This window comes from Bos grunniens, chromosome 16 (genome assembly GCF_055505025.1).
Source record: "Bos grunniens cultivar Pamir isolate PY7600 chromosome 16, Bosgru_T2T1.0, whole genome shotgun sequence".
Classification (NCBI taxonomy): Eukaryota; Metazoa; Chordata; class Mammalia; order Artiodactyla; family Bovidae; genus Bos; species Bos grunniens.
In genome coordinates, this window is record NC_141180.1 from 25,820,258 (window position 1) to 25,848,081 (window position 27,824).

At 38.6% G+C, this 27,824-nt stretch overlaps 1 protein-coding gene across 8 annotated transcripts; it reads right to left on the minus strand.

Moving 5' to 3' along the window:
• Nucleotides 1-64: 64 nt before the first annotated feature.
• On the minus strand, nucleotides 65-27,823 carry DARS2 (aspartyl-tRNA synthetase 2, mitochondrial). 8 transcript variants are annotated; one of them, XM_086343710.1, is made up of 18 exons: nucleotides 27,716-27,823; nucleotides 27,112-27,272; nucleotides 26,376-26,475; nucleotides 25,054-25,120; nucleotides 23,204-23,305; nucleotides 22,722-22,817; nucleotides 21,159-21,282; nucleotides 19,449-19,495; nucleotides 17,196-17,302; nucleotides 16,339-16,408; nucleotides 15,391-15,570; nucleotides 14,002-14,109; nucleotides 11,091-11,153; nucleotides 7,246-7,398; nucleotides 4,508-4,726; nucleotides 4,205-4,315; nucleotides 2,197-2,272; nucleotides 65-1,292 (listed from the first exon to the last, which is right to left on the minus strand). In XM_086343710.1, exons 2-18 carry the CDS (start codon nucleotides 27,230-27,232, stop codon nucleotides 1,078-1,080), a joined length of 1,959 nt encoding a protein of 652 aa, XP_086199836.1. In that variant the 5' UTR covers nucleotides 27,233-27,272; nucleotides 27,716-27,823; the 3' UTR covers nucleotides 65-1,077. The 8 variants fall into 8 exon arrangements, with proteins under 8 accessions (XP_086199836.1, XP_086199835.1, XP_086199840.1 ...); XM_086343709.1 differs by having other exon boundaries at nucleotides 27,112-27,823; XM_086343714.1 differs by having other exon boundaries at nucleotides 26,366-26,475; nucleotides 27,112-27,823.
• Nucleotide 27,824: the final 1 nt, after the last annotated feature.

Below are 27,824 nucleotides of genomic sequence, written 5' to 3' on the forward strand. Positions count from 1 at the left end.
TTATAAATTGTAAATCAAAAGAATGTCAAGGCAAAAGATAAAGTAGAAGACAATCAAGACCTTATTCCCATTTTATAAGTCTTTATTTGTGTCAACAGAATGTGTAAAAAAATGAGTAAATTCCAGTGTTCACTTTTCTACATTTGAGGTTGGTTTAAGGTTAATATTTTCAGTTATAATTGAGGAAAATTTGTTCAGGAATTCATGATTATTTTAAAAAATAGAAATATAAACAATAATGATTAGTGAGATTATTGTTTTCCTTTTTACCATAGATGTCAGTTTTAACCTAAAATTATAAAGTACATAGTATTTTAGTATTTTACATAAAGTATTTTACTTTATATACTAAAGTAAATAGTATTCTATTTCCAGGTGGATAATATTTCATTTAAATAATGCCTGAAAGGTTTTCAGAGCATATTTACTCAAGTTATCTTCCACATATATTTATCTCCTAGGATTCTGACAAGAAGAGAGATTCAGGGAAAGTACTATTTATATTTCATATATGCAGAAAGGGAGGCCAAGAGAGATTTACACAACTTGTGGGGTAAAGCACTGATTAACATTTGTGACCTTTATTTCAGTGATTTTTTTTTTGCTTTATGTCATGTTGCTTCTTACTATATTACATTGATAGTATAAATGTCATTATCCAGGTTATTTTATAGGATTCTTTTGGTGAAGCTGGTTGCACTGACCCCTCCGTCAACTGACCAGTCTAATGGGGCAAGAATTTTTCCACATTTTTACATGTGATTTGACTACCTCTGTCCTAAGAGAACAGTCTACTATCTGAGTATAAAAAATGTGATTAGAAAATACTATGCCTTTATGTTACTCCAACAAAGAGCCATCTTTCACACCTTTCCAAGTAAAAAGAAACTTTAAAAAAGTTCCAAATAATCCCAGCATTGCACGCTATCATGAAAACTGGATACCTTTTATCTGTTTATTCATTGAGGTGAAGAATGTAGCCTGGATTTCTTCCATCGAAAAACTTGAAGTCAGATCTGTGGCCGAACTCTAGATCTGATTTTAGCCTTGGGGAAACAAAGGACAAAACTCAATAGCTCAACTTTCTGAACGGCATGGATGATTCGATGAGCTCTTTTCTGTTTCTGCATCCATTGGCCAGGAGACCTGGATGTGATATGGCTTCAGTTCCTCAGGAGGGATAGAATCTGGGGCATTGCTCATGAGATCGTGCCCCCGGAAGGATTTGGGGAAGGCTATGACATCTCTGATGCTTGGTGCTCCAGTGACAAGGCACATCAGTCTGTCTAACCCTGTAAAATATAAAGTTGATAACTGAGAACATAATCTAAGGTTGAGGGTGACTTAGTTTTTCTTAAAGGTTGTATAAAACAAATAAGAGCCTTTAATAAGTTGCAGCTAATCACAGTTCCCTGGCCTTTTTAGGGAACTTCTGTTTGAGAGGTTCTTTTCTATCTCATTCTAGAAAAGTGCTCAGGACTAATATTCACATGTGACTGGGATTAATAGTCACAGCAATTAATGAGACCTTAGCAAGTGCTCACTGAAGGCTTAAAAAAAGTTAGGTACTGTGCACAGGACTCCAAAAACACAGAAGGAGGTCCCTGTTGTTGAGGGCCTACAATCTAGGTAAGCTGCCTAGAACCTCTCACACTTTTCTTGTTTGAAAAAACTAGCAATGTGAGCAACCTGGGCCATCAGAAAGGCACTGGCATATTCCTAATTTCACATAAGCTGAATACTGTGGAGCAGTACTTTTCATACTCCAATGAACGTGTCTGAGCTTCCAGGGAAGTGAGCAATATTGACTTAAGACTTGTCTAGTTTTATTCTATTAAAAGACATTTTCAAATGCAAATTATCAGTTAAGTTTTATCTTTATAACTGGTTAAATATATTTTTAAAAATATATCATCAGGGAATCGCCTGGTGGTCTAGTGGTTAGGACTCCACGCTTTCATTGCTCAGACCGTGTTCAATCCCTGGTCTGGGAACTAAGATCCCACAAGCCACATAGCATGGGCAAAAAAATATCAAAATGAAAAACACCAAATTCTTTTAGAACTCTTGGGCTCACCTCATACCCTCTTTACTCCTCCACTTCCCCAACCCCACCCTTCCTCATAAACTGAGAGCCCAAATTTGACACTTAGGCAATGGATTGAAACAAGGCTTAAAAAAGGATAGATTGTTTACCTAAGGCAATTCCTCCATGAGGGGGCGCCCCATAATCTAAAGCCTGGAGCAGATGGGAGAGCAATTTCACATCTTCCTGAAATTCAAAAGATAATTTAAATACATACTGAGGGCCCACTAGGTGCCAGAATAATATAATTAGTTGCTAAAGGGAAAATAAAAGTTCAATTTAAAAAGTACCTTTAGAGGCCTATATTTAGCAAGAGAATATGACAAATCAGGGGTACTACAACACGCAGAGAAATGCCTGGGGCTCAGTAAATGCAGCTATTATGCTGATAATGCAGACAGAGTTAAGACCAATTAAGGACATGAGATGTGGCCTCAGAAAAAGGGTGAAAAGGAGGACCTGGTCTTGTCACATGGGCTAAGAGGTGAGGTTATCAGGAAGGCAACAGTGCAGATGCTGCCAGAAGATAAGACAGCTTGTGGGCCAACAAGAGGCTGCTGGATCTGATGACCACGGGCAAGATAGCTTTTATGGGCAATGCCTGTGGAAGTGTTGCAGCTGTGTCTGAAATGGGTCCCCAACCAGACTACAGGTCACAATCAAGTCGGGGAAACTTCAAGGAACAAATGTCCAAATCTCACATCTAGAGCTTTTTTATTTTAATTGGTCTGCTGAGGAAAAGTGAGTGGTTTTCTTGTTTTGTTTTTAATGCTTTACCGGTGATTCTGTTCTAATGTGCACAAGGGCCGAGAGGCACTAGGGTGAATGAAGAGAAGAAGTTCAAGCAATGTATTCTCACTGACATTTTGAGAAGCTTGAAAGGAATGAAGAAAAAAAGAAGTGGTTTCCCACTAGTGGGAAACTAGCGGTTAGGGGTTTTGACTTAAGAGGAGAAAAGTTAAGGGAGTTTGTAAAGTTTTTAAAGCTAGAGTGTGTTCTGAGTTCTCCAATGCTGTTCCCAAAGTTCCTCAATCTCAAATAACCCACTCCACAAAGTGATCTTTTAGGATCAGACTCTCTTGGACTTCCTGGACCAAAGATTTCCAAGGATTTCTTGGGCCTCCTGAAATCCATCCTAGCCTCCTGAAGAGTCATCAACAAACCACAGATTCTTAGGCTTGCATCTATAAAGACTCTTCTGAAAATTCTGATTAACCCACTCTCCGTCATTATCATTAAAATCTACCCCACCTCAAATACTAAGTGACATAAAATTCTTTCAAATCACTCTCCTTTTCTCTAGCAGTATCAATATTTTCAGGACTCCCCTGGTAGTCCAGTGGTTAAGATTCTGTACTTCCACTGTAGGGAGCATGCATTCGATCCCTGGTTGCAGAACTAAGATCTTGCATGCCCTGTGGTGTGGCCAAAACTGCACCCCCTCACCCCCCCACCCCCCCAAACAACACAATTTTCAACCACTTCAGACCGCATCCATTTTGGAGCAGTGCAGTGATTAGGAGGTTGGGAGCTTGGGTTCAAGAGCAACCCTGCCTGGGCCTGAATCCTGGCGCTGCTTGTTTCTGTGCTATGTGACTTTAGGCTAGGTTCATTAATCTGTTTATCTTTAAAATAAGTAGAATAAGGGTCTTAATTTAAAAAGTAAGTGTGAGGGAACTACCCTGGTGGTCCAATGGTTAAGAATTTGCCTTGTAACACAGAACATGTGGGTTCAATCTCTGGTTGGGGAATTAAGGTCCCACATGCTGCTGAGCAGCTAAGCCCTTGCACCACAAGTACTGAGCCCATGTGTTCCAGAGCCCATGCCTAATGACGGAGAGTAGATAACTATAGAGTCCACAGCTAAGCTGACACAAAAGAAATAATTGTGAGGATTCAATGTGTCCATGCATATAAGGTACTTAAACAGCACTTGACATATAGTAGTCACTAAAAAATACCCATTATTTTAATTTATTTTTCAAAGTCTAACACTAAAGGTAGAGAAATAAGCTGACACTATTCTGTAGCTAGTGAATCCTCCATTCATGACAAATTTTAACAAAACAGACAAATATTAGGGTTTTAAAAAAAGGCCAGGTTAGAAGATGATGTTACCTTTAGTACTGTGTCCAGGACGTAATGCTGAAGCTCTGAATTATGAATTCGGATAGAACCACCTCCTATCTCATTGCCGTTTAAAACCAAGTCATAGTGTTGGCTACGGACCTAGAAGATTCAAAAAGCCTTTGTGTTAGAGAAAAATCTCTGGTTTTCTGTTCTGTAGGTTGAAGAAACTGTAGCTACTTAGGGACAATGGCTCAAATCTGACAATTTCTTCTGGGGCTTCTGGAACTGGGTCAGACCATGAAACCTGAAGTTTCCGTATTTCCGTTTAATTTGGAAGTATAGCTATCATACCTTGTGGGGCTCAGTGTAAAGAAGGTGAATGTCACTCGGATGGGGAGCAGTAAATGGGTGGTGGGCTGACTCCAGCTCTTGGGGATTTTCCTCCTTGGGAAGGAAGAGGGGGAAATCCACCACCCAAAGGAAAGAGAACAGAGCCGGGTCACGAAGCACCACTCCTCTTGCTTCTAGAAGGTCAGCACACTCCAGTCGTAATTTTCCCATCAAAGAGCACTGCAAACAGAAGATACAAACGTTAACTGCTGTAACAGAACAGGCAGCAAATGACACATGTGGATTCTAAAGCCAGGCCTTTCTCTGAGAAGTGAAAGTCGCTTAGTTGTGTCCGACTCTTTGTGACCCCACGGCCTATTCAGTCCATGAAATTCTCCAGGCCTGAATACTGGAGTGGGTATCCCTTTCCTTCTCCAGGGGATCTTGCCAACCCAGGGATTGAACCCAGGTCTCCCGCATTGCAGGCAGATTCTTTACCAGCTGAGCCACAAGGGAAGCCTAAGAATACTGGAGTGGGTAGCCTTTCCCTTCTCCAGGGCATCTTCCGGACCCAGGAATCGAACCGGGGTCTCCTGCACTGCAGGCAGATTCTCTATCAATTGAGCTATCCAATTTACAGACGAGACACTCTCTGCCTCTCAGAAGAGAAGGATCTGAGGATGATTTGCGACATTGCTGAGGATGATGGCCACACTCAGCAGATTTGGTGAGTATTTGCTAACACAGTGACTTGAGAACACAGGTACCAGAGCTTGATTAACATAGGTCTGTATCTCAGTTTGGCTACTAACTCCTGTGCACCTTTTCCCATAATAAAATGGAGATAAAGTATCTACTCTAAAGACTGTTGTGAAGATCAAGTCAGATAAGCTCTGTAATATGAACCAGCCATTATGATCAGTATTTCCTTACTGTGCCTGAAGGATTGTGGGGAGGAGCTGATGAGAGGCTGTCTACACTTAACATTCAATAAATGTTGGCCATTATTAGAGAGGCAGTATGGGTTAGAGGTTACATTAAGAGTGTGACTTCTGGAAACAGATTTTGTGGGTTAGAAGTCAGGGTCCTCCACCTCCTAGCTGTGTGAGTGTGAAAAAATTCTTAACCTCTGTGCCTCAATTTTCATAAATGAATTAATTTAAAAAATGACTGTAGTTTCAAAAAAAGTTGTAATTAAATAGCTTTCTTCACTCTTACTGCAGGGAAAGGGAAGGGTAGTAGATTAACTTAGGCTTGTAGATGAACCCTGAAACTATTCCTTTGGAAGAAATAATGATAAATAAGTACAGCACAAATATAAATTAGAATAAACTTGATAAAGTACAAATTAGGCACTATAAAGATATACTATAGTGCAAGGATGACTTTTTATCATGCTTGACATTTACTGTATATTTAGTATATTTTCTTTCTTTTTCTTGGCTGTGCCATGTGGCATCTGGGATCTTAGTTCTCCAACCAAGGACTGAAACTGGTTCCCATGGGGTGGAAGCACAAAGTCTTAACCATGGGGCCACCAGAGAATTCCCTACAGTATATTTCTTTTTAAGTATTTCTTTTTATTTTTTGGCTGCATGGGACATGGGATATTAGTTCCTTGATGAGGGACTGAACCAATACCCACTATATGCATAGAGTCTTAATCACTAGCCCATCATGGAAGTCCCCCCTCCACCACATTATATTTTCAATATTCATGTTTGAGTTTTATACCACACTTTGTATATTTTACAATGAGGGCACAATACAGTCCATAGGGTCACAGAGTTGGACACAACTGAAGCGACTTAGCATGCACACACAAACCACACTTTGTATATTTTACAGTGATCTCTAAAGTTAAATCCACTGTTCCATATATGTCCTGAAGAATGGTGATTTAGCCAGTGTGTGGCAGCGTGTACCACCTGCCAGGTGCTGCTCCTGAGGAAAAAGGATTCTGTTTCAGCTAAGTAGGACCAGGAGTGTCTGCCAACCCAGCAGCCCTTCAGCAGTCTGATCCGTCCCTCCACATTTTCAGAAATGCATTCTGTACAAAAGTTTGGGACTACCAACTTTTCTTAATCTGCTAAACTTCAAAACTGAAAAATTTTTTCACAGTTGTACAATGAGTATCAATAGCCCTCTCTCCACCTAAGTGGCTTTCCTAATCAGCCAAATCTAATCTGTGTGAGCAATGCCAATGGAGGCTGGCAGATGATGCAAAAACTATAGTTTTTACATAATGCATTATAAAATGCCAAAAGACATTTATTAATATAAAAACTGGCCTTCTCTATTGGCGCACTGGATAAGAATCCACCTGCCAATGCAGGGGACACATGGAACTTTATCAATAAGACCAGAATCCTGGTCTGGGAAGATTCCACATGCCATGGAGCAACTAAGCCTGTGCACAACAACTACTGAGCCCGAGCTCTGCAGACTGCGAGCAGCAAGAACCAAGCCTGAGTGCTGCAATTACTGAAGACTGCACGCCCCAACTGTATGCTCCACAAAAAGAGAATCCTGTGCAATGAGAAGCCCCTACTGGCTACAACTAGAGAAAAGCCCATGCAGCAACAAAGACCCAGTGCAGCCAAAAATCAATAAAATTATAAAACATATATATAAAACCATGCAGAGCAGCTCCATTTTATGAAATTAACAGTCAATTTCAAGTATGTATGATACACATAGGAGAAGAGAGGCATCATTCAACACCAACAGCACAGAAGCCTGGAGGTAATTTTTCTTACTGCTTTCTTGTGCTCTCCGGCAGTGAGCAGGACCATGTCCTCCTCTTGGGTCTCCAACAGTTTGACGAGTCCCAAGCCTTGCTCCTCCATTATGAACTTAGCAACTGGAGAATTGCAGTTTTCATTGGTTTTCAGGAATATAGGTAAGACTTCCTGATAAAGAAAAAGACTTACAGTTTTTAAAAAGCAGGGGTGATTTATTTTTCCTGTAGTACAAAGATTTCTTGTCTCCAAAAGAAAAAGAAGAGGTTATCTTGAGATTATCTCTATTTCCTCCTTGATACTAAAGGAATCTAAAATGTAATCTCACCAAAACAACAACAAAAAAAAAAACAAAAAAAAAAGAAAAAGGAAAGAAGGATGGGAAGGGATGCCAGCAAATAAGAGATTCGTGAAAATTTTTGGCAGGTTGCATGTGAGTGAAATAGGAATGACCAAAGAAGCAAGATGAAGGAAACTCTAGCCTAGAGAACACTGGAGCAGCTTCAGCACAAGAAGGAATTGATATGGCCTAACACGTGGATCGGAGAAGGCAATGGCACCCCACTCCAGTACTCTTGCCTGGAAAACCCCATGGACGGAGGAGCCTGGTAGGTTGCAGTCCATGGGGTCGCTAGAGTCGGACCTGACTGAGCGACTTCACTTTCACTTTTCACTTTGATGCACTGGAGAAGGAAATGGAAACCCACTCCAGTGTTCTTGCCTGGAAAATCCCAGGGACGGGGGAGCCTGGTGGGCTGCCGTCTATGGGGTCACACAGAGTCGGACACGACTGAAGCGACTTAGCAGCAGCAGCAGCAGCAACACGTGGATAAACCCCTATCTTCATCCCATATAAGGAACAAGCTCACTTCTGTCCCCTGCCCGCCCTGTCCCCATCCTCCAGTGAACAAACAATTAAGGGAAACTGTCGTTTGTTCTTGCTCCCCTCTGTTGCAGCAGGGGCCCCAGTAAAGAATTGCCTGAATTTTTTTTTTTTTTTAAAGAAGGAACTGATCTCACCCTGCAAAATTCTGAGGCACAGGGCCGCTGGGAAACAGGCAACCATCTTGCTGCTTACTCGAAAGTAAACCTAACCATTTACATAGGGCCCTTTAAACAGCTTTTGAAATAGCTCATTCTTAAATATGTATAACTAATAATCACTACATATTGAATAAGCTATAGCATTAAAAAAAAAAAAGACCCCTAGAGGAAAGAGATAATTTAGGGACTAAAAAAAACTTGAATCTTCAAAGGTATTAAAAAAGATACTTTATCAATAAAACCAGAATAAAATGCAAAGAAGCAAGCAAGAACTAATAGGATATAAAAATATGACTACTTAAATTTCAACAGGAGAGCTGAAGAAATCTTCGTGAAAGAATAAAAAAGACAAAATGATGGAAAGGACATGAAAACAAAAGAGACAGGCAAGTTACAAAGAGAGGTCTTAAGCTTCATATTTAAAAGGCCCCTCAAGTGTGCAACACACGGAATGTTACTTCCATGTCTTGGTTATTGTAAATAGTGCTGCTGTGATCACTGGGGTGCATCTATCTTTTCAAACTAGAGTTTTCCTCTTTTCTAGAGATATGCCAGGAGTGTGATTGCTAGATCAAATAGTTAACTCTATTTTTAGTTTTTTAAGGAAAAAAACTCCATACTGTCCTACATATTGGCTGCATCAATTTACATTCCCACCAACAGTGTAGGAGAGTTCCCTTTCCTTCACATCCTCTCTGGCTTTTATTGTTTACATAGACTTTCTGATGATGGCCATTCTGACTAGTGTGAGGTGATATCTCATTGTAGTTTTGGTCTGCATTTTTCTAATAATTGGTCATCTGTATATCTTCTTTGGAGAAATGTCTACTTAAGTTTTCTGCCCAGTTTTTGATTGGGTTCTTTGGTTTTTTGATATTCAGTTGTATGAGCTGTTTGTAAACTTGGAAAATATGCTCTTGGTGGTCACATCATTTGCAAATATTTTCTCCCAGTTCATAGGTTTCCTTTTTGTTTTGTTTATGATTTCCTTTACTGAGCTAACGCTAGTAAATGTGGCTAGGTCCCATTTGGTTGTTTTTACTTTTATTTCTTTTGCCTTGGGAGGCTGATCCAACAAAGAATTGCTACAATTTATGTCAGAGAAAGTTTTGCCTATGTTTTCTTCTAGGTGTTTAAAGGTGTCATGTCTTATATTTTAAACATTCAAGCCATTTTGAGTTTACTTTATTTTGGTGTGACAGTATGTTTGAAGTGTGTTTTTACATGTGACTGTCCAGCTTTCCCAATACCACTTGCTGAAGAGACTGGGTAGTCCATTTTCAATCCATGGAGTTTATATAGTTATGATCAGTGAGTATATAATTCTGTATTCTCCTTTTCTTACAGATCATTATAACCTGAACATTTCCCCTACATTACAAACTTCAAAAAGGAACTTTAATATTTATTTCCTTAATTCTTCCTTAATTAAACCACTCCCATATGATTTCATTTTATTCCTGTAAATAATACTGAGAGGGTAACAGGCAGGAAGGCCAGGGGTCTCCAACAAGTGTCAGACATTTTTATCTTTCTTAAGTGGCAGGAGGAAAAAAACCTAGTGATATTTTTTTCCTTCTCTATACAAATTTAAAAGGAGGTTTCTCTTAAAATACTGTGTTGCCGTAATGACACCTGGTTTCACCTGAAGTTAACTATTCTCAAACCTTGAGATAACCAATGCATTTTTCTATGGAAATATTTGTCTTAAGCTATGCTAATGTGTTATGCATTTATCCCAAACTCTGTCTTCAAGTCGGTTCGTCTCATGGCTCAGAACCTACTTGAAAAACCAGTATGTTATACTCAGATATCGTTGCCCTAATCTATGTAAACGAAACTATTTGTATGGTAATCTGTCCTACAAGATTCAAGTTAATCATTTTATGGCCCAGGATGAACCATTTGGTGCCAAGATTATCCCAAAATGCATCTTATGGGTTAGGGGCCTGGTGCCATTCTGAGTTTTAAGACATTCCTTTCTTTCATTAACAGACTACTAGTGACTATATAACATCCAGCTGAAGACTAGCAGCTGGGTACTCTTTCTGGCCCCTTCTGATGCCTATGTCAGAAGCTTTCTCTATCTCCTTTATACTTTAATAAAACTTTATTACACAAAAGCTCTCAGTGATCAAGCCTTCTCTCTGGCCCCGGATTGAATTCTTCTCCTCTGGCGGCCAAGAATCCCGGCGTCTTTTCATTCAACAACAACCTTTCAATACTGTCTATAAGTGTCCTCATATCCAAGATCCTTCCTTTAAGGTATAGAAAATTACTGACTCAAAGAGCATGACTATTTTTAAAGTTATTGATTCCAAAATGATTGAGGCAATTCATACTTCCAGTGACAGTGTAAGAATGCCCATTTCCTGCTCCTTTTCCTCCAGATTTTAGTGTTACCGTTCACCAAGCCAAGAACACAAAATATATCTAAGGACAGGTATATTCAGAATTTAAAAAAAGGGTATGGGAAGAATAATGAATATTGGCTTTCTTTCACACTAACCATGCTTCATTTAAACCTTGGGCCCATTAAACCTTGGGCTTTATTTAATCTTCCCAACTGCATTAAAGTACTATTATTTATTTTAAAAGGCTATGGTTGAAATTTGCATTCTGATTAATGGTAAATTCAACTAAGTTGGAGTCCTGGAGTTATATCCAGGGGTAAGATTAACTTTCAAAAGAAAAAGAAGAAAAGTAGAAGACTGATCTGAAATAACAAACCTCTCAAGACTAATGATAGCATAAGAGTACAAGCAATTAATTGTTAAAATATTGAATCCCTAAAAGAAAGGAAAAAACCTGCTCCTTACCTCATTAAAATGGTCAGCTGCAAATTTTCTAATGGATTCAATGTCCTTCCTTTTCAAGTATTTCTGATGAAAGAAAAAGTAAATTCATCAATATGATAGCCTCACAAACATGTCAATGAAATGGGAAAGAAATATATTTTGTGTCTTTCCATTATAATATAAGATTCAATAAAGATTTAATTTCTATTGTCAAATGACAAAATTTTAAGGCTTGTTTCAGGTGTATTCTTTCTAATTATGCAGGTCTCAATGGAAACAGCTGTGAATGTATTCCACAGAAGACTGTGCATACATAATATGTTCAAAATGTATCTTTACAACTGAATTGTGAAAGATCAACAAAATCAATAAGAAGGCTTGGAATTTGATTATTTCAGGTCACTTAAAATTCTTTATATCTTATTTCTTTAAATTATCCCAATGTGTTTCTAAGTGAGATACTATGGCTCTCATCATCAGTAATACTCATGGAGCTCAGGTACGGGAGATATAAAGAGGTTTACATGGCTCATGACCCTTCTAATCTACCTGGGAAAGAATGGATATACTCAAATTGGGATAAATAATATCAAGCAATATATGTTATACTGAGCTTACCTGGACACATTCAATATATCTGGACTAGAGTATGGGCACCAAATTACTTTCCACTGAACATATAAAGTGAATAAAAAGTAATGGTACTGAATTCTTATACTCATTTTAAATATACTAATATGCTTATATATTCAACTGAGTAGTCTTTCAAAATAGTCATCCTATTCAAAATACATTTGGAATTCCTCTTCCTAAATTATTTCCAAAGCAGATGTGCTAACTACATAAAAAAGACACGTCCCATTACTAAAGAGCCCATGCTTAACCAACCCAACAATTCTCCTTCTCTCATTTCCACTCCTTTTGCTTTTCATAGCTCCACCTCCTTTCTCTTCCCATTCTTAATACAATAGATCCCAGAGCCTCAGAAAACCCGAACCAACAAGCAATGGCTATGCTAAAATTGATACAGAACTGGGAGCCTTTGGACAAACTGAGGCTGGAAACAGAAAAATAATCCCAAAGGAAGTACAGAACTTTACAGCATTAAAAAGAAAAATAAAAGCACTAGATCTTGAGAGTGTAAACTCAAATTCATAAGGTTTTATCATTCTCTCCTTATAGTTCTAGAGACACTCAGTTCAGTCGCTCAGTCGTGTCCGACTCTTTGCGACCCCATGGACTGCAGCACGCCCGGCCTCCCTGTCCATCACCAATTCCCAGAGTTCACCTAAACTCATGTCCATTGAGTCGGTGATGCCATCCAACCATCTCATCCTCTGTTGTCCCCTTCTCCTCCTGCCCTCAATCTTTCCCAGCATCAGGGTCTTTTCAAATCAGTCAGCTCTTTGCATCAGGTGGCCAAAGTATTAGAGTTTCAGCTTCAACATTAGTCCATCCAGCGAACACCCAGGACTGATGATCTCCTTTAGGATGGACTGGTTTGATCTCCTTGCTGTCCAAGGGACTCTCAAGAGTCTTCTCCAATACCACAGTTCAAAAGCATCAATTCTTTGGTGCTCAGCTTTCTTTACAGTCCAATTCTCATATCCATACATGACTACTGGAAAAACCATAGTTTTGACTAGACGGATTTTTGTTTGCAAAGTAATGTCTCTGCTTTTTAATATGTTGTCTAGATTGGTCATAACTTTCCTTCCAAGGAGTAAGCATCTTTTAATTTCATGGCTGCAATCACCATCTGCAGTGATTTTGGAGCCCAGAAAAACAAAGTCAGCCACTGTTTCCCCATCTATTTGCCATGATCTTCGTTTTCTGAATGTTGAGTTTTAAGCCAACTTTTTCACTCTCCTCTTTCACTTTCATCAAGAGGCTCTTTAGCTCTTCTTCACTTTCTGCCATAAGGGTAGTGTCATCTGCAAATCTGAGGTTACTGATATTTCTCCCAAGCAGTCTTGATTCTAGCTTGTGCTTCATCCAGCCCAGCAATTCTCATGATGTACTCTGCATATAAGTTAAATAAGCAGGGTGACAATATACAGCCTTGACGTACTCCTTTTCCTATTTGGAACCAGTCTGTTGTTCCATGTCCAGTTCTAACTGTTGCTTCCTGACCTGCATACAGGCTTCTCAAGACGCACGCAGGTCAGGTGGTCTGGTATTCCCATCTCTTCCAGAATTTTCCACAGTTTATTGTGATCCACACAGTCAAAGGCTTTGGCATAGTCAATAAAGCAGAAATAGATGTTTTTTTGGAACTCTCTTGCTTTTTCTATGATCCAGCAGATGTTGGCAATTTGATCTCTGGTTCCTCTGCCTTTTCTAAATCCATCTTGAACATCTGGAAGTTCACAGTTCATATATTGCTGAAGCCTGGCTTGGAGAATTTTGAGCATTACTTTGCTAGCGTGCAAGATGAGGGCAATTGTGTGGTAGTTTGAGCATTCTTTGGCATTGCCTTTCTTTGGGATTGGAATGAAAACGGACCTTTTCCAGTCCTGTGGCCACTGCTGAGTTTCCCAAATTTGCTGGCATATTGAGTGCAGCACTTTCACAGCATCATCTTTTAGGACTTGAAACAGCTCAACTGGAATTCCATCACCTCCACTAGCTTTGTTCATAGTGATGCTTTCTAAGGCCCACTTGACTTCACATTCTAGGATGTCTGGCTCTAGGTGAGTGATCACACTATCCTGATTATCTGGGTCATGAAGATCTTTTTTGTATAGTTTGTGTATTCTTGCCACCTCTTCTTAATATCTTCTGCTTCTAAAGACACTATTAGACTCTATATGACAAATTACATTTTTATTTAAAGAGAATGTTTCTCTCTGAAGCTTAAACATGCCAATGTTGAACATATTTACTTCCCAAATACAGATTCTAGAGAAGACATAGAATTGGCTCCACTTACTGCTCCTTTACGGATACATATGGCTTTGACAGTTCCTTGGGGTTTACTAAGGGCATCTTGGAGAAATCCAACTTCTGTGTTTCTGAACATGTCACTGATATCTACAATCTGGAAAATAGAACAGAAGAAGGTAACTCAACGTGAGGTCATTTTTATCACAAAACCTTTTACAAACAAGATTTTAAAGAGGAGAGTAGATCTTAACATTTACAGAGCACGTTCATCCAGTGTTTACTGCAGGTTGGGCACCATAAAAATGTTAAGGTACTAATGTATCAGTAATAGTTCATTTCATCTGTACAATAAGAGTATGAGGTAGGCCCTCTTATTATCCCCATTTAATAAAGAGGAAACCAAGGCACAAAGAAATGACTTGCCCAAGATAACACAGCCAGTAAGTAGCAGAGCCAGAATTAAACTTAGGCAGCCTAACTTAAGAAGAACCACCATTTCATATTACAAAAGAAACAAGGAGTAGTTAACCTGGCTGCTGTAAGCAGGTAGGTATAACTTTTTCTGTTACATTTTTTTTATTATAAGAATTAAGTGCTGCCTATTTGTGGACCAGGCAGAATTCAGTTTCTAAGGAATCTACACTGAGAACCAAGATAAATGTCATCAGCATTACAGCAATGAAGAACTGTTGCTCTCTAAGAGAAAATAAAAAGTGGCTTCCTAAGGGAAACTGCTCTGCGAATAAACACTTCCCATGTTTGAGCTCTTTATAGACCAGGGAAAGAGAATAAATAACCCTTAATCATTTGCCTTCCAAGTCCATTTTAGCTTAAGAAAAATTCAAGAGGAAAGAGTAAGTTTTTTTTTCTTTCAAGTTACCATTCACATCCATATAACTAATAACTTGTCAGTAGGAAAAACCTTGCTCTTGAAAATGGATCTTGGAACACAGTAGATAGAGAAAAGGTATTGTAATGTTGCTGCTGCTGCTAAGTTGCTTCAGTCGTATTCGACTCTTTGCGACATTATAGACGGAAGCCCACCAGGTTCCCTCGTCCCTGGGATTCTCCAGGCAAGAACACTGGAGTGAGTTGCCATTTCCTTCTCTAGTGCATGAAAGTGAAAAGTGAAAGTGAAGTCGCTCAGTCGTGTCTGACTCTTCGTGACCCCATGGACTGCAGCCTACCAGGCTCCTCCGTCCATGGGATTTTCCAGGCAAGAGTACTGGAGTGGGGTGCCATTGCCTTCTCCGATTGTAATGTTAACATGCTATTATTCTCTCTTGCTGTCGCTGGGTAACAACAAAAGTAACAAGCTAAGGGAACAGCAAAAAATATGATACAACAGTGTAACTGGTTGTAAAGGTTAAAGTGGTTCAAAATTGACTACAGGACCATTTGGGGGCAGAGTCCTGGGAAAAGTGAAGAAAAGTACCTTCATCCCAAAGCGAGTGTCAGGTTTATCGGTTCCATAGCTGGCCAGTGCCTCAGCAAAAGGCATAGAAGGAAAAGGGACCACCAGAGGATCTTTGTCACTGGGCCACGAATACTGGAGCAAGCCCTCAATTAGACTCTGGACGCCCGTCTGGTCTACAAAGGACATCTCTATGTCGATCTGAAACCGAAACAACATACGGAAACTAACTTGAAGAGCCACCGTATTAATAAAGACATACACAGTTATGTATTCCTCTTGTTTCAAATTACCATTGGATTCTGTTCTTACTACGTGGGGGAGCAGGTTAAATATTGTAGTATGTCTGTTTTGTGCCAGGCCCTGTGCTAATGCTCTACATACATCCAACTGTTAGTGCCCACAACTATCCCATGGCTGAAGGCTCAGAGAGGCTAAGTGACTTCTGAGTGTGTGCAGTTAAACTGTATTTGATCTTAATGTCTGTCCATCTCTAAATCTTACGGCTTTTGTGCTTCACCTACACTGGTTAATATGATATCACATAGAAACTAAATCATAATAGCTTTGTTCACACTGACTAGATCTGTTTACAGATTAAATATCAACACGAGAAATTGTTGGTTTTAGTGCACAAGAGATTTTTTTAAAAGAACTTTATCATATCATGATCATTGAAACACTTTAGGAATCTGTCCGTCCTTAGTTTATGACCATATTCTTTTTCTTTTAATTTATTTTTTAATTGAAGGATAATTGCCTTACAGAATTCTGTTGTTTTCTGTCAAACATCAACATGAGACCATATTCTTTGTAAATGGATCAAAAATTAAATAATTAATGCCTTAACTACAGGTTGGTTTAATTAAATATCTGATAGATAAATGGAATGAGAAGAAAGTATAATTTCTGTCCACATTCTTGGGTGTAGCAAGGCTGAATCAATAAGAGGCGAATGAATATAAGTACCTGAGTAAATTCGGGCTGTCTGTCTGGTCTTGAACCTTCGTCTCGGTAACATCGGGCAACCTGAAAATATCTACAATTGGAAAACAGCATTAATTCAGTCAGGATTCTAGAAACACACACACACTTTCCCCTAATAGTTCCTGGCAATGTAGGCTATGAAATACTACTACTACTAAAGCAACGCAAGAAACTGTAAAATCCTTAAGATGCTCTAACCTACTCCGACATATGGTTGACCCACGAGAAGTTAACTACTCTGTATATTTTCTTAAAAACATACAATGGCACCTTTGGACGTCCAAATATTAGACTGACACACAGGACAGTCCATGCTTCTTTATATACATACTCTTTTGCTTCAGCCAAACTGAAATACCCACTGCTCCATGAGTACACTTGAGCCTTCCTGGGCTATGCTGTTTCAACTTTCATTTTCACCTGCTGAAATGCAGCTCTATCCCAGAAGGCCTAGATCACAAAGTTTTTAATGATATTCCCCAAAACAATATAATTTCCAACTACTTAAGGCAACCAGTTTGCAACTCCCAGCATACTTATTTTTGGTTTACGTCACACTTGGTTTTATTATCCTGTTTTGTCTTAGATTCATCAGCTCAAGAGCAAAACCTATTCTTTTTTGTTTTTAACCCCTTGTCCCATCTATTAGCATAGAGCTTTGTACATAATGGACACCGAATAAATCTTTACATAATAACTACACGTTTTTAGGGTATTTTACAAGTATTTTCCAAACTCTCATACATTTTCGAAACTTCTTTTGAAAGATTAGACAATTTTGTGTTTCCTTTCCCCTCTTTCCCTTTTTTCTGACCACTGCTAGCATAAAGAAAGCTCACCTGTCTAGACCACCAACCATCAGAAGCTGCTTAAACTGTTGAGGACTCTGAGGGAGAGAATAAAACTTCCCAGGTTCCCTGGATGGTATTACAAACTCTTTTGCACCCTTTGAATGAGAGAGAGGGAGTGCAGAAATATTATTAAAAAAACATATCCAACAACTGGTGGAAGTCGTTCCTCAATGAAATCAACTAAAGAGTAAAGTTCCCACAAATGACAGTTCATTTCTTACTCATCCTTCAGTCCCCAAAAGGTTGGCACATAGTAGGCTTTAAATAATATTTGTACATATTAAGTATAATAATATTTGTACATATTAAGTATACTTAATATTCAGTTCAGTTGCTCAGTCGTGTCTGACTCTTTGAGACCCCATGAACCGCACGCAGCACGCCAGGCCTCCCTGTCCATCACCAACGCCCAGAGTCCACCCAAACCCATGTCCATTGAGTCGGTGATGCCATCCAACCATCTCATCCTCCGTCGTCCCTTTCTCGTCCTGCCCTCAATCTTTCCCAGCATCAGGGTCTTTTCAAATGAGTCAGCTCTTCACATCAGGTGGCCAAAGTATTGGAGTTTCAGCTTCAACATCAGTCCTTCCAATGAACACCCAGGACTGATCTTTAGGATGGACTGGTTGGATCTCCTTGCAGTTCAAGGGACTCTCAAGAGTATTCTCCAATACCACAGTTCAAAAGCATCAATTCTTTGGCGCTCAGCTTTCTTTATAGTCCAACTCTAACATCCATAATGACTACTGGAAAAACCATAGCCTTGACTAGACAGACCTTTGTTGGCAAAGTAATGTCTCTGCTTTTGAATATGCTATCTAGGTTGGTCATAATTTTCCTTCCAAGAAGTAAGCATCTTTTAATTTCCTTGCTGCAATCACCATCTGCAGTGATTTTGGAGCCCCCCAAAATAAAGTCAGCCACTGTTTCCCCATCTCTTTGCCATGAAGTGATGGGACCGATGCCATGATCTTAGTTTTCTGAATGTTGAGCTTTAAGCCAATTTTTTCCCTCTCCTCTTTCACTTTCATCAAGAGGCTCTTTAGTTCTTCTTCACTTTCTGCCATAAGGGTGGTGTCGTCTGCAAATTTGAGGTTATTGATGTTTCTCCCAGCAGTCTTGATTCCAGCCTGTGCTTCCTCCAGCCCAGCGTTTCTCATGATGTACTCTGCATATAAGTTAAATAAGCAGGGTGACAATATACAGCCTTGACGTACTCCTTTTCCTATTTGGAACCAGTCTGTTGTTTCATGTCCAGTTCTAACTGTTGCTTCCTGACCTGCATACAGGCTTCTCAAGAGGCAGGTCAGGTGGGCTGGTATTCCCATCTCTTTCAGAATTTTCCACAGTTTATTGTGATCCACACAGTCAAAGGCTTTGGCATAGTCAATAAAGCAGAAATAGATGTTTTTCTGGAACTCTCTTGCTTTTTCGATGATCCAGTGGATGTTGGCAGTTTGATCCCAACTTAGTATTATGCTTTTTGAGATGAATGCCCAATTGTGTTACTAGTTAAAAGTTTTTTGTTTTTTTTAATTTGGAATCCTGTTTATTTATTATTTTTGGCTGTGCTGGGTCTTTGTTCTATGTGGTGGTTTTCTCTAGTTGCAGCAATCAGGAGCTAGTCTCCAGTTGTGGTGTGCAGGCTTCTCATTGCAGTGGCTTCTCTAATTGCAGAGCATGGGCTCAGGGTGCATAGGCATCAGTAGGTGTGTTGCATGGGCTCAGCAGTTTCAGTACATGGGCTTAGTTGTTGCGCGGCATGTAGAATCTTTCTGGACCAGTGATAGAATCCGTGTCCCAGCACTGGCAGGCCGATTCTTAACCACTGGACCAGGAGGGAAGTCCAACTAAAAGGATTTTGTGCATCAGTTCCTATGCAAGTAATTCTTAATTGCTTATCTAAACTTAAACTATAATTTTATAAGTCCATGGATTGTATAAATACCAGTGTTTGGAAATGTCAGTTCTTAGTGAACATGTGATTTAGTTTTAAAGAACAAATTCATTATTGATTGGTAGCTATAAAGCTCAATGGAAAGAAAATGATATAGGATTAAAACATTCTGACTAAAAGTATTAACCCATATTATTTTTTCAACTCTAAAAACACCTAGTTAATGTGACCATCCTAAGGCAGTAAAATAAAAGAAATAGAACTAAGGCAATATGAAAGCAAAGTGGTCTAGTTTCATAACTAGCAGGACATTATTAGTAGGCTGACTTAAGGAATATACATACCCCTGGAGTCCTCTTGAATAATGTTGGTGTTTCTACATCCACAAAACCTAAAAAAGAGAGAAATGTCAGAATTTAATAGATGGGAATTTACCAAATATGAATTTACCAAGTACTGTCCAACAAATCTGAGGCTACCATTTAATTAGGAATTTTGACTGTAATTAAGTTACCAAGCACATTAATGCTGGTTTCTACCAGTTCAAGAAGGAAGCTGAAGATTTTCTATTCTGTTCATAAAGTTTGTACTCTTGTCCTGAAATAATTCTGTTGACGGATTCTTGTGTATTGAACTGTTCTGGTTTTCCTGTTCTGCTAGCATAGCAAATATAACACAAATATAGTAGAAAAAAGTCCAGGGCTGATTGAAAAGTCTAGTTTCATTCACATGACATTTCTTCTTCTTCTTCTTTTCTTAAATTTTATTTAATTGGCTGCCTCAGGTTTTAGTTTGGGCATGTGGGATCTAGTTTTCTGACCAGAGATCAAACCTAGGCCCCCTGCTTTGGGAGTGCAGTCTTAACACTGAATCACCAGGCAAGTCCCTCATGTGACATGTCTGAGCTCCCAATAAATGATGTATAAGCATGAGAAACAATTAAGAAAACTTACAGATAAAAACCAAAGGGCTGGTCCACCTCAATGTGATGGGCAATATATAGCCGATATACACAGGCACTATCACCTTGAAAAGTCTATATTTATGACCCAGGTTCCAAATAGGAAAAGGAGTACATCAAGGCTGTATATTGTCACCCTGCTTATTTAACTTATATGCAGAGTACATCATGAGAAATGCTGGGCTGGATGAAGCACAAGCTGGAATCAAGATTGCCGGGAGAAATATTAATAACCTCAGATATGCAGATGACACCACCCTTATGGCAGAAAGTGAAGAGGAACTAAAAAGCCTCTTGATGAAAGTGAAAGTGGAGAGTTGAAAAGTTGGCTTAAAACTCAACATTCAGAAAACGAAGATCATGGCATCTGGTCCCATCACTTCATGGGAAATAGGTGGGGAAACAGTATCAGACTTTATTTTTCTGGGCTCCAAAATCACTGCAGATGGTGACTGCAGCCATGAAATTAAAAGACACTTACTCCTTGGAAGGAAAGTTATGACCAACCTAGATAGCATATTCAAAAGCAGAGACATTACTTTGCCAACAAATGTCTGTCTAGTCAAGGCTATGGTTTTTCCTATGGTCATGTATGGATGTGAGAGTTGGACTGTGAAGAAGGCTGAGCGCTGAAGAATTGATGCTTTTGAACTGTGGTGCTGGAGAAGACTCTTGAGAGTCCCTTGGACTGCAAGGAGATCCAACCAGTCCATTCTGAAGGAGATCAACCCTGGGATTTCTTTGGAAGGAATGATGCTAAAGCTGAAACTCCAGTACTTTGGCCACCTATGCGAAGAATTGACTCATTGGAAAAGACTCTGATGCTGGGAGGGATTGGGAGCAGGAGGAGAAGGGGGTGACAGAGGACGAGATGGCTGGATGGCATCACTGACTTGATGGACATGAGTCTGAGTGAACTCCCAGAGTTGGTGATGGACAGGGAGGCCTGGTGTGCTGTGATTGATGGGGTCGCAAAGAGTCGGACACGACTGAGCAACTGAACTGAACTGAACTGAGGGAACTAAATTATGCTTTATGTTACTAAATTATGCTCTAGGATAAAACACATGGAAATTATTGTTTCTTTCCTTACCATGTAGATTACAGAGATATTCCCGCATTTTCATGACCATCTGGGATCTCAGTCGCAGGTTATACTGCATTTGGACACTACGCAAATCTAAGTAGCGGTACTGCAAACGAAGAGTCTCTGTTTTCTAAACAAATGTAAAGATTTTTATGTTTAAATATGCTTCAAATGTTAAAATATTTCAAATGTTTCAATCATTAAAAAGGTATTAACTTTAGACACAGACTGAATTTTCAAAAACTTTAGCTCTATCTTTAGCTTCTACCAGTTGTATATACACCAGCATCCTTAATTCTCACAATTTCTAGGCTTGTACTAGTACAGATTTTACATTTTTCAGGGAACCACACTTCACTGACTAAAATTTATCTACTTTTCTAAACTTGTATCCATTCATTTCCGCCCGCCCTCTTTTTTTCTTTCTTGACCACACCATGGGGCTTATTGAAATCTCCGTTCCCCAACCAGGGATTGAACCTGGGCCATGGCAGTGAAAGGATTCTGGAATCCTAACCACTAGGTCACCGGGAACTCTCTATCCATTATTCATTTTTAAGCCTGGAGTTTGGTCTTGAAAAAATAAAAAAAGTAAAGATTTCAAAGATTATTAAAAAATCAACAGCAGAGCCAAAAACAGCCACGACTTTTCACCTGAATTGGAGAAGTGAAATGAAGGGAACAGAGGACGTCGCTACAACTGTACTGGTAGGAACATAACGAGGAGGTCTGCTTATTTTTTAAGATGGTAAATCTTTGCCTCCCTCTTGTGCTGACAACTTTTTTTTAAAAAGTCCTTTCCCCAGAATAGGTTATTTCTTTGATACTAAAATAGAAATAGAAGAACTGTCTGCCACTTCTCTTTTTAAGAGCTTATAGCTGGGGGAAAACTGTACATTTCCTCCCTGCTCCCCCCCCAATAACAAGGTCAACTCTGTACTTATATTGCTTTTTCTAATTAAAATATTAAGTACTGGGAACTCAAATATAAGACAAAGTGGCCATACAATTTAAAAATGTATGTTTTATAGGTTAGTTTACAAATTAGGTATTATACAGGTAGCTATAGATTATTTGTGACAATTGTAGATAATTGTCACAAAGCTGAAAAGTAGCTGGGCTTACATATTCAGGGCTATCTAGCTTTCTCAAAGAATATCCTAAATTAAAGTAATCATATTTGTATGATTTATAAACATTTTATCATTGTTAGAGGCTTAAACTTAACATGTGCATTGCTCAATATATGCCATTTAGCCATTCCAATGGTAGATATAAATTTCCCTTCAAAATGTAAAACCATAGCAACAAAAAAACTTGAACAAAATGACACTGAAGTCTTAAAGAGAACCATGTTTCCAACTGTCTGAAAAAACATTCTAGCTTAATGAAATGTTGATATTTAAGAACAGTTTACCAGGAAATTATAAAATTAGAAGAATATTCATGACATAGCTATAACAGAATGCTTAATTTCGTAGAAAAACTTTTTCTTAAAATTCCAAAAACACTTTGCTGGTTACCAGCATTTTCTAGACACTCTATTTTATTAGTAACAGAAGATGGCACCTTCATAAAGTCCTTAATTTCAAAGGGCAGCTTCTTGCAGGAATTCAGAAGTTTAGCTGTCTTAACTTTGATTTCAATCTCACCTGTTGGCATTTTCTTAAAGAGAGAGAAAAGACCTGTTTTAAAAATCATTCAATCAGTCATGTACACAATGAATATTTATGAAATGCAAGCATTTATTTACATATGTAAAACGCATGGGATGCTAATAGTGCATAGTCTAAAACATAAATGTCTGTGTATGACTGATGTTCTTATGCATCTTTGTGGCTGACGAGCTCATTAACAAATGTCTTAACATGCATATTTATTTAGGTGCTTATGTTCGCAGTGATGATTTTTAAATCTGTAGGTTCATCTGTAGAACCTGCAGAGCTTTAGTGCTAGATATCTAATAGATACACAGTCTCTGTTGCTTGAATGTGTTGATTGTGCAAATGTACACAGGTAAAATTTAAATAGACGGTTTCTAAATTACTAACTGGATTCTTTTGTCCTGGAGGTCGGGAAATTACTGTCCCAGACACTTGCACCACAGATTCCATGGGAGCTTCACATAAAATCTTCTTCACTGAAGCAGCAGACTACAGAGTAAGAGGGAAAAACAGTTCCAACAAACAAGTGAACTTAAAGAACTCTGCAGCAACTAGATTATGGCTTAGAAAAATGTTAATACTCATAGCTTAATTACCATAAATACCAGGGCTGCTGTTAATGACTTTATTAAAGAATTTGGTTAAAAAAAAAAAAAACTTGATAAATTGAATCCCCATTTTGATGCCATATAACCGAGTATATAAAACTATTAGTTAAGAATTAAATTTGTTTTTCCTTAAGAGAAACTAAGAAGAATGATTAATGCAAACAAGCCCCACATACTTTAAAGGCAACTGTCTCCAAATTTTTTTTCCTTAATAGAAAGTAAGAAGAATGATTAATGCAAACAAGCCCCACATACTTGAAAGGCAACTGTCTCCAGGGTTAAACTTAGGGACAGTTAAATCCAGGAGCAATGAAAGACTTCTCCTAGGTTAGCTATGCTCATCTCTGATATCTGAAAGATAACCCATGACTCTTTACTTAATTCAAACATTAACAGCTGAGTAAATCTTATTTTTCTCAGGCATATAAAAATTTGTAAATATTACCACATTAGAAACCAATTGGCCAAGAAGCATGGCGAGAATTATCTAATTTTAATGGTAATTATTTCTGGAGCAGGTAGTACTTCATATGGCTCAATCTCAAAGGGTACAAACAGATCTACAGTGAAAAGTCTCTCTCCTATCTTTTCCCTCCACCCCTTAATTCCCCTCCTCAACGTTATGTGTCGTTTCAGGTATATTTTGTAACACACACACACACACACACACACACACACACACACGCCCTTTTAGTACAGATAATATCACTCTACATGCTCTTCTGTATCCTGTTTTCATATCTAACAATACAATTTGGATTTTTTCCCGTATTAGTATATAAAGAGCTTCTTCCAGCTTTTCCTTGCTGTGAGGATGTACGTTAATTTTTATACCAGTCTCTTATTGGGGAATGTCTAAGTTATTCCCAACTTTCAATTAAAAACAATTCAGCAGTGAATAATCTGGTATTATATTTGTGTCATTTTGCATCTATGTTAGTCTGTTTGTAAGATAATTTTAAGATAATTGATTGGAACTGGAATGAATGGTTCAAAGAATATATGCATTTATGATTTTGATATTGCCAATTGCCCTCCATAGTGCTAGTGCCAACTTGTACTTCCTCCAGGAATGGATGAGCATTTATTTTCCCAAACACTGTGTGTTGTCAATCTAATGCATCAAAAATAACAATTCTGTATAATGTTTTTTTTTTTTGCCATGTTGCATGGCTTGCAGGGTCTCAGTTCTTCAACCTTGGGCCATGGCAGTGAAAGTCTGGAATCCTAACCACTAGGCCACCAGGGAATTCCCCAATTCTGTGCAATTTAATTCACATTTTTCTGCCTATGAGTAAAGTTGGCACATTTTCATATGTCTACAGACATATAAAAAAACAGCCATTTATATCTTCTTTTCTATAGATTTTATGTTCATATTCTGCATTCATATTTCTACTGGATCACTGGTCTTAAAAAAATGTTTTTATTGATTTGTAGAAGCCTTTATGTATTAGAGAAATTAGTCCTTTGTCTGTAACATGAATTGTACATATTTTTTCCCAGTTTGTCATCAGTCTTAATGCTGCTTACAGTAGTTTTAACAAAAACCTCAAGCACACTGATCCAACATGCTTTGTTTCAAAGCATCAAAGAAACTTTCAGGTAATAGGAGGACCTTTCTATTACCTCATCCTGGGGAATGACAACTTGAACAAGTCCATGGAAATCTCTTAGGACCAGGAAGATATTTTGCCTGATTAATGAATAAAATGAACATATTAGGATAAAATCTCTGAGACCAAAATTTAAGCAGGCAAAACAAACTAAACAAAAAGCCCATGCAATTTCTCACGTTCTTTTTTTATAATAAATACTGTGCTTCATAGCTATCTATATTCATGCAATTATCTATGTAGGTTATTAAGGAAAAAACACTTTTTTCATTTGCAATATCAACTTTTATTAGCTGTATGTACAGCTTACGAATAATATCCAGATGAGTTATTAATAAAAAGGCAGATTTTTAAAAATTTTATTAGCTTAAGTCTTTATAAGAAAATTTAACTAAATTTGGAAACCTTGCACATATTAAAATCCAAAAGTAATATTTTAGGATATTAGAGACATCTGATTGGTCATTTTTTTAAATGCAGCAATATAAAATCTTACCTTTTTCTAAATATAAGACTCAAAGACATGCGTTTGAGCAAACCCTGGGAGATAGTGAAAGACAAGGAAGTCTGGCATGCTGCAGTCCATGGGGTCGACTTAGCAACTGAACACCACCACCAAATATGAGATGCAATCTAAAATTTTCTAAAAGAGGTCTAATACTAACTTAAACCTCTACAAACTATCAAAAGGTCCCCAAATCCCAATATTTTAGCATTCAACCTACATTTCTCACGTTTTTAGTACCAAGAAGAGGTACAGAAAAGCCTCCTCAGATTTTCATTTCAGGAGATAGAAGTCACCAAAGGTATGGGTCAAATATCCACCCAAAGGGGACATATTTTTTAGGAAAGTCACACAATCTATGTATTTTGGAGCTCTTCATTGTGAATTACTGTGCTATTCACATATGTTCTAGAAATAAAGAGCCAAACAACAAAAAAATGGACTCAACATCAAGGAATCATTGTTCATATTTTTAGGCCTTTCTCTACCTAAATTTAGAATAAAATATGCTTTTTTATGCTATTGATGCTTATCAGCTTACCCAATTACTAGTTCTAGGAACTCTTCAATCTTAGTAAATCTAGAGACATTTCTGTCCTCTGGTAGATCACACTTCATTATTATACGCTTCAACAAATGTTACTGGTACTTACTGAGTGACACTATCTGAGTTTTTCAAAACAAAATAAAACTGAAAACTCAGTGACTTCTGAGAATCCTGCAAGAGCTGCAAAGCTTTTATTCTTCTGACGGTTGAAAATTAATAAAGGTTTGAAACTGCCTTGGGAAAACCATCATCATGTGTTCTTACACCACTTGCCTCTATCTACCTTCGGAACTGAATCCATCCACATAAGGTGACTTCTTGGCCTAAGTGAGAAGAACGCAACTCTCCACATGTGTTGGTCCGGGCAACAAAGCTACTGAGTTCTTTCGAAAAAGAGGGGGAAAAAGGCAAGATTAAAAGTATATCATTTGCAAATTTCTGAGAATAGACTCTTAAATCATACCATCTTTGGTATTTCATGTCAATGGATAAAATCTAAAGTTGAAGAACGTAATCAATCACTATTAAAATTGCCTGCAAATATGTCAAAATCCAAGTGAATAACTGTCAATGTAAAATTTTGCCTAAGACTATAAATATTTTTGATCACTCAGTGTTTGCACCGATCTGTTCTTTATAGTGCACATTCTTCCTCAAATGAAGTAAAAGTCCTGGAAATTACAGAAGTTTGTTGGTGCAGTAACTGGTTTTAGTATATGAATCTAGAGTGAAACAGTCACTTGTACACTAGAAAACCCTATTTAAAGTATTCTCAAGTATGCAAGAATATTTTAGGCTTCTTATTTAGGCATCAACTAAATGAACAGACTATTCATGTGATTACTCTACTGGTCTTTTTAAACTTCAGGGGAAAAAATAAAAAAGGAAGAGGGTGAATAATGTGCTTCTATACATAAAGCTAGCCAGTCAAGACTTGTGGGGAAATGGAATAAAGCACTCTGGCTGCAGAGAACAAGAGGCAGTGCTGTTCAGAGGACAAAGTTCCATACTGCATTCACCTGGAATTCTCTGTGAACTCAGTACCATACTTCGGGCGGCAGAACTCCAGATCAACTGGGTGGTCCTTCTGGTGGGTGTGGATAATTCCCCGCACAGTCGACTTAACCAACAGGAAAACATGTTGGAGCCGCAGGATGGTAAAACGCTCAGGAATCTCACGCTGCAGGTGTTGGATGGTGGTCAAAAGTCAGTTTAGGAACTGTAACAAATCCCTTAAAACGCCAGGAGTTCCCACTCTTTTTAATATTGAAGCCCTTGTCCGCTGAACGTTCAAATGCTCGTGTAGGTAAACTAGATAAATCTGCAAAGTCGTTGGGGCCTTTGGGGAAAGTGAGTAGGGTAAAGATTTTTTAATACCCTTTCCCCCTTCTCAATGCATCCGTTTGCACTTCTATTAAAGGTAGGCCAGAAGCGACAAGCGAATGACTCCATACAGCAGCGCAAGGCGGGATACCACGACCGTGCAGAGGCAGCAAGAGGCCGGTCAGCAGGCGCACGCCCTTCCCGTCTTTCCACGCTTTCCTGAAGGTTCCCGCGGGCAGAACCAGAAAACAGGGAAGAAATCAACCCCGCATTTCAAACCTCCCAAACCTGTCGGCCGACCTCTAGTCTTCAGAAGGAGGAAAGCAAGCAAATCCACAATGTTTTTAGGGCCTGGAACCACACATACATGCCACTGAGCGCCATTCACTCCTTAGCCCACCCCGCGACG

Coding starts and splice junctions, on each gene's coding strand:
- DARS2 (XM_086343710.1), bottom strand. CDS start 27,232: ATGTTTTCCTGTTGGTTAAGTCGACTGTGCGGGGAATTATCCACACCC. Junction 16,409..17,195: donor ATGGTTGGTGGTCTAGACAG/GTGAGCTTTCTT, acceptor TTCCAATTGTAG/ATATTTTCAGGTTGCCCGAT. Junction 4,316..4,507: donor TTTACACTGAGCCCCACAAG/GTATGATAGCTA, acceptor TGAATCTTCTAG/GTCCGTAGCCAACACTATGA.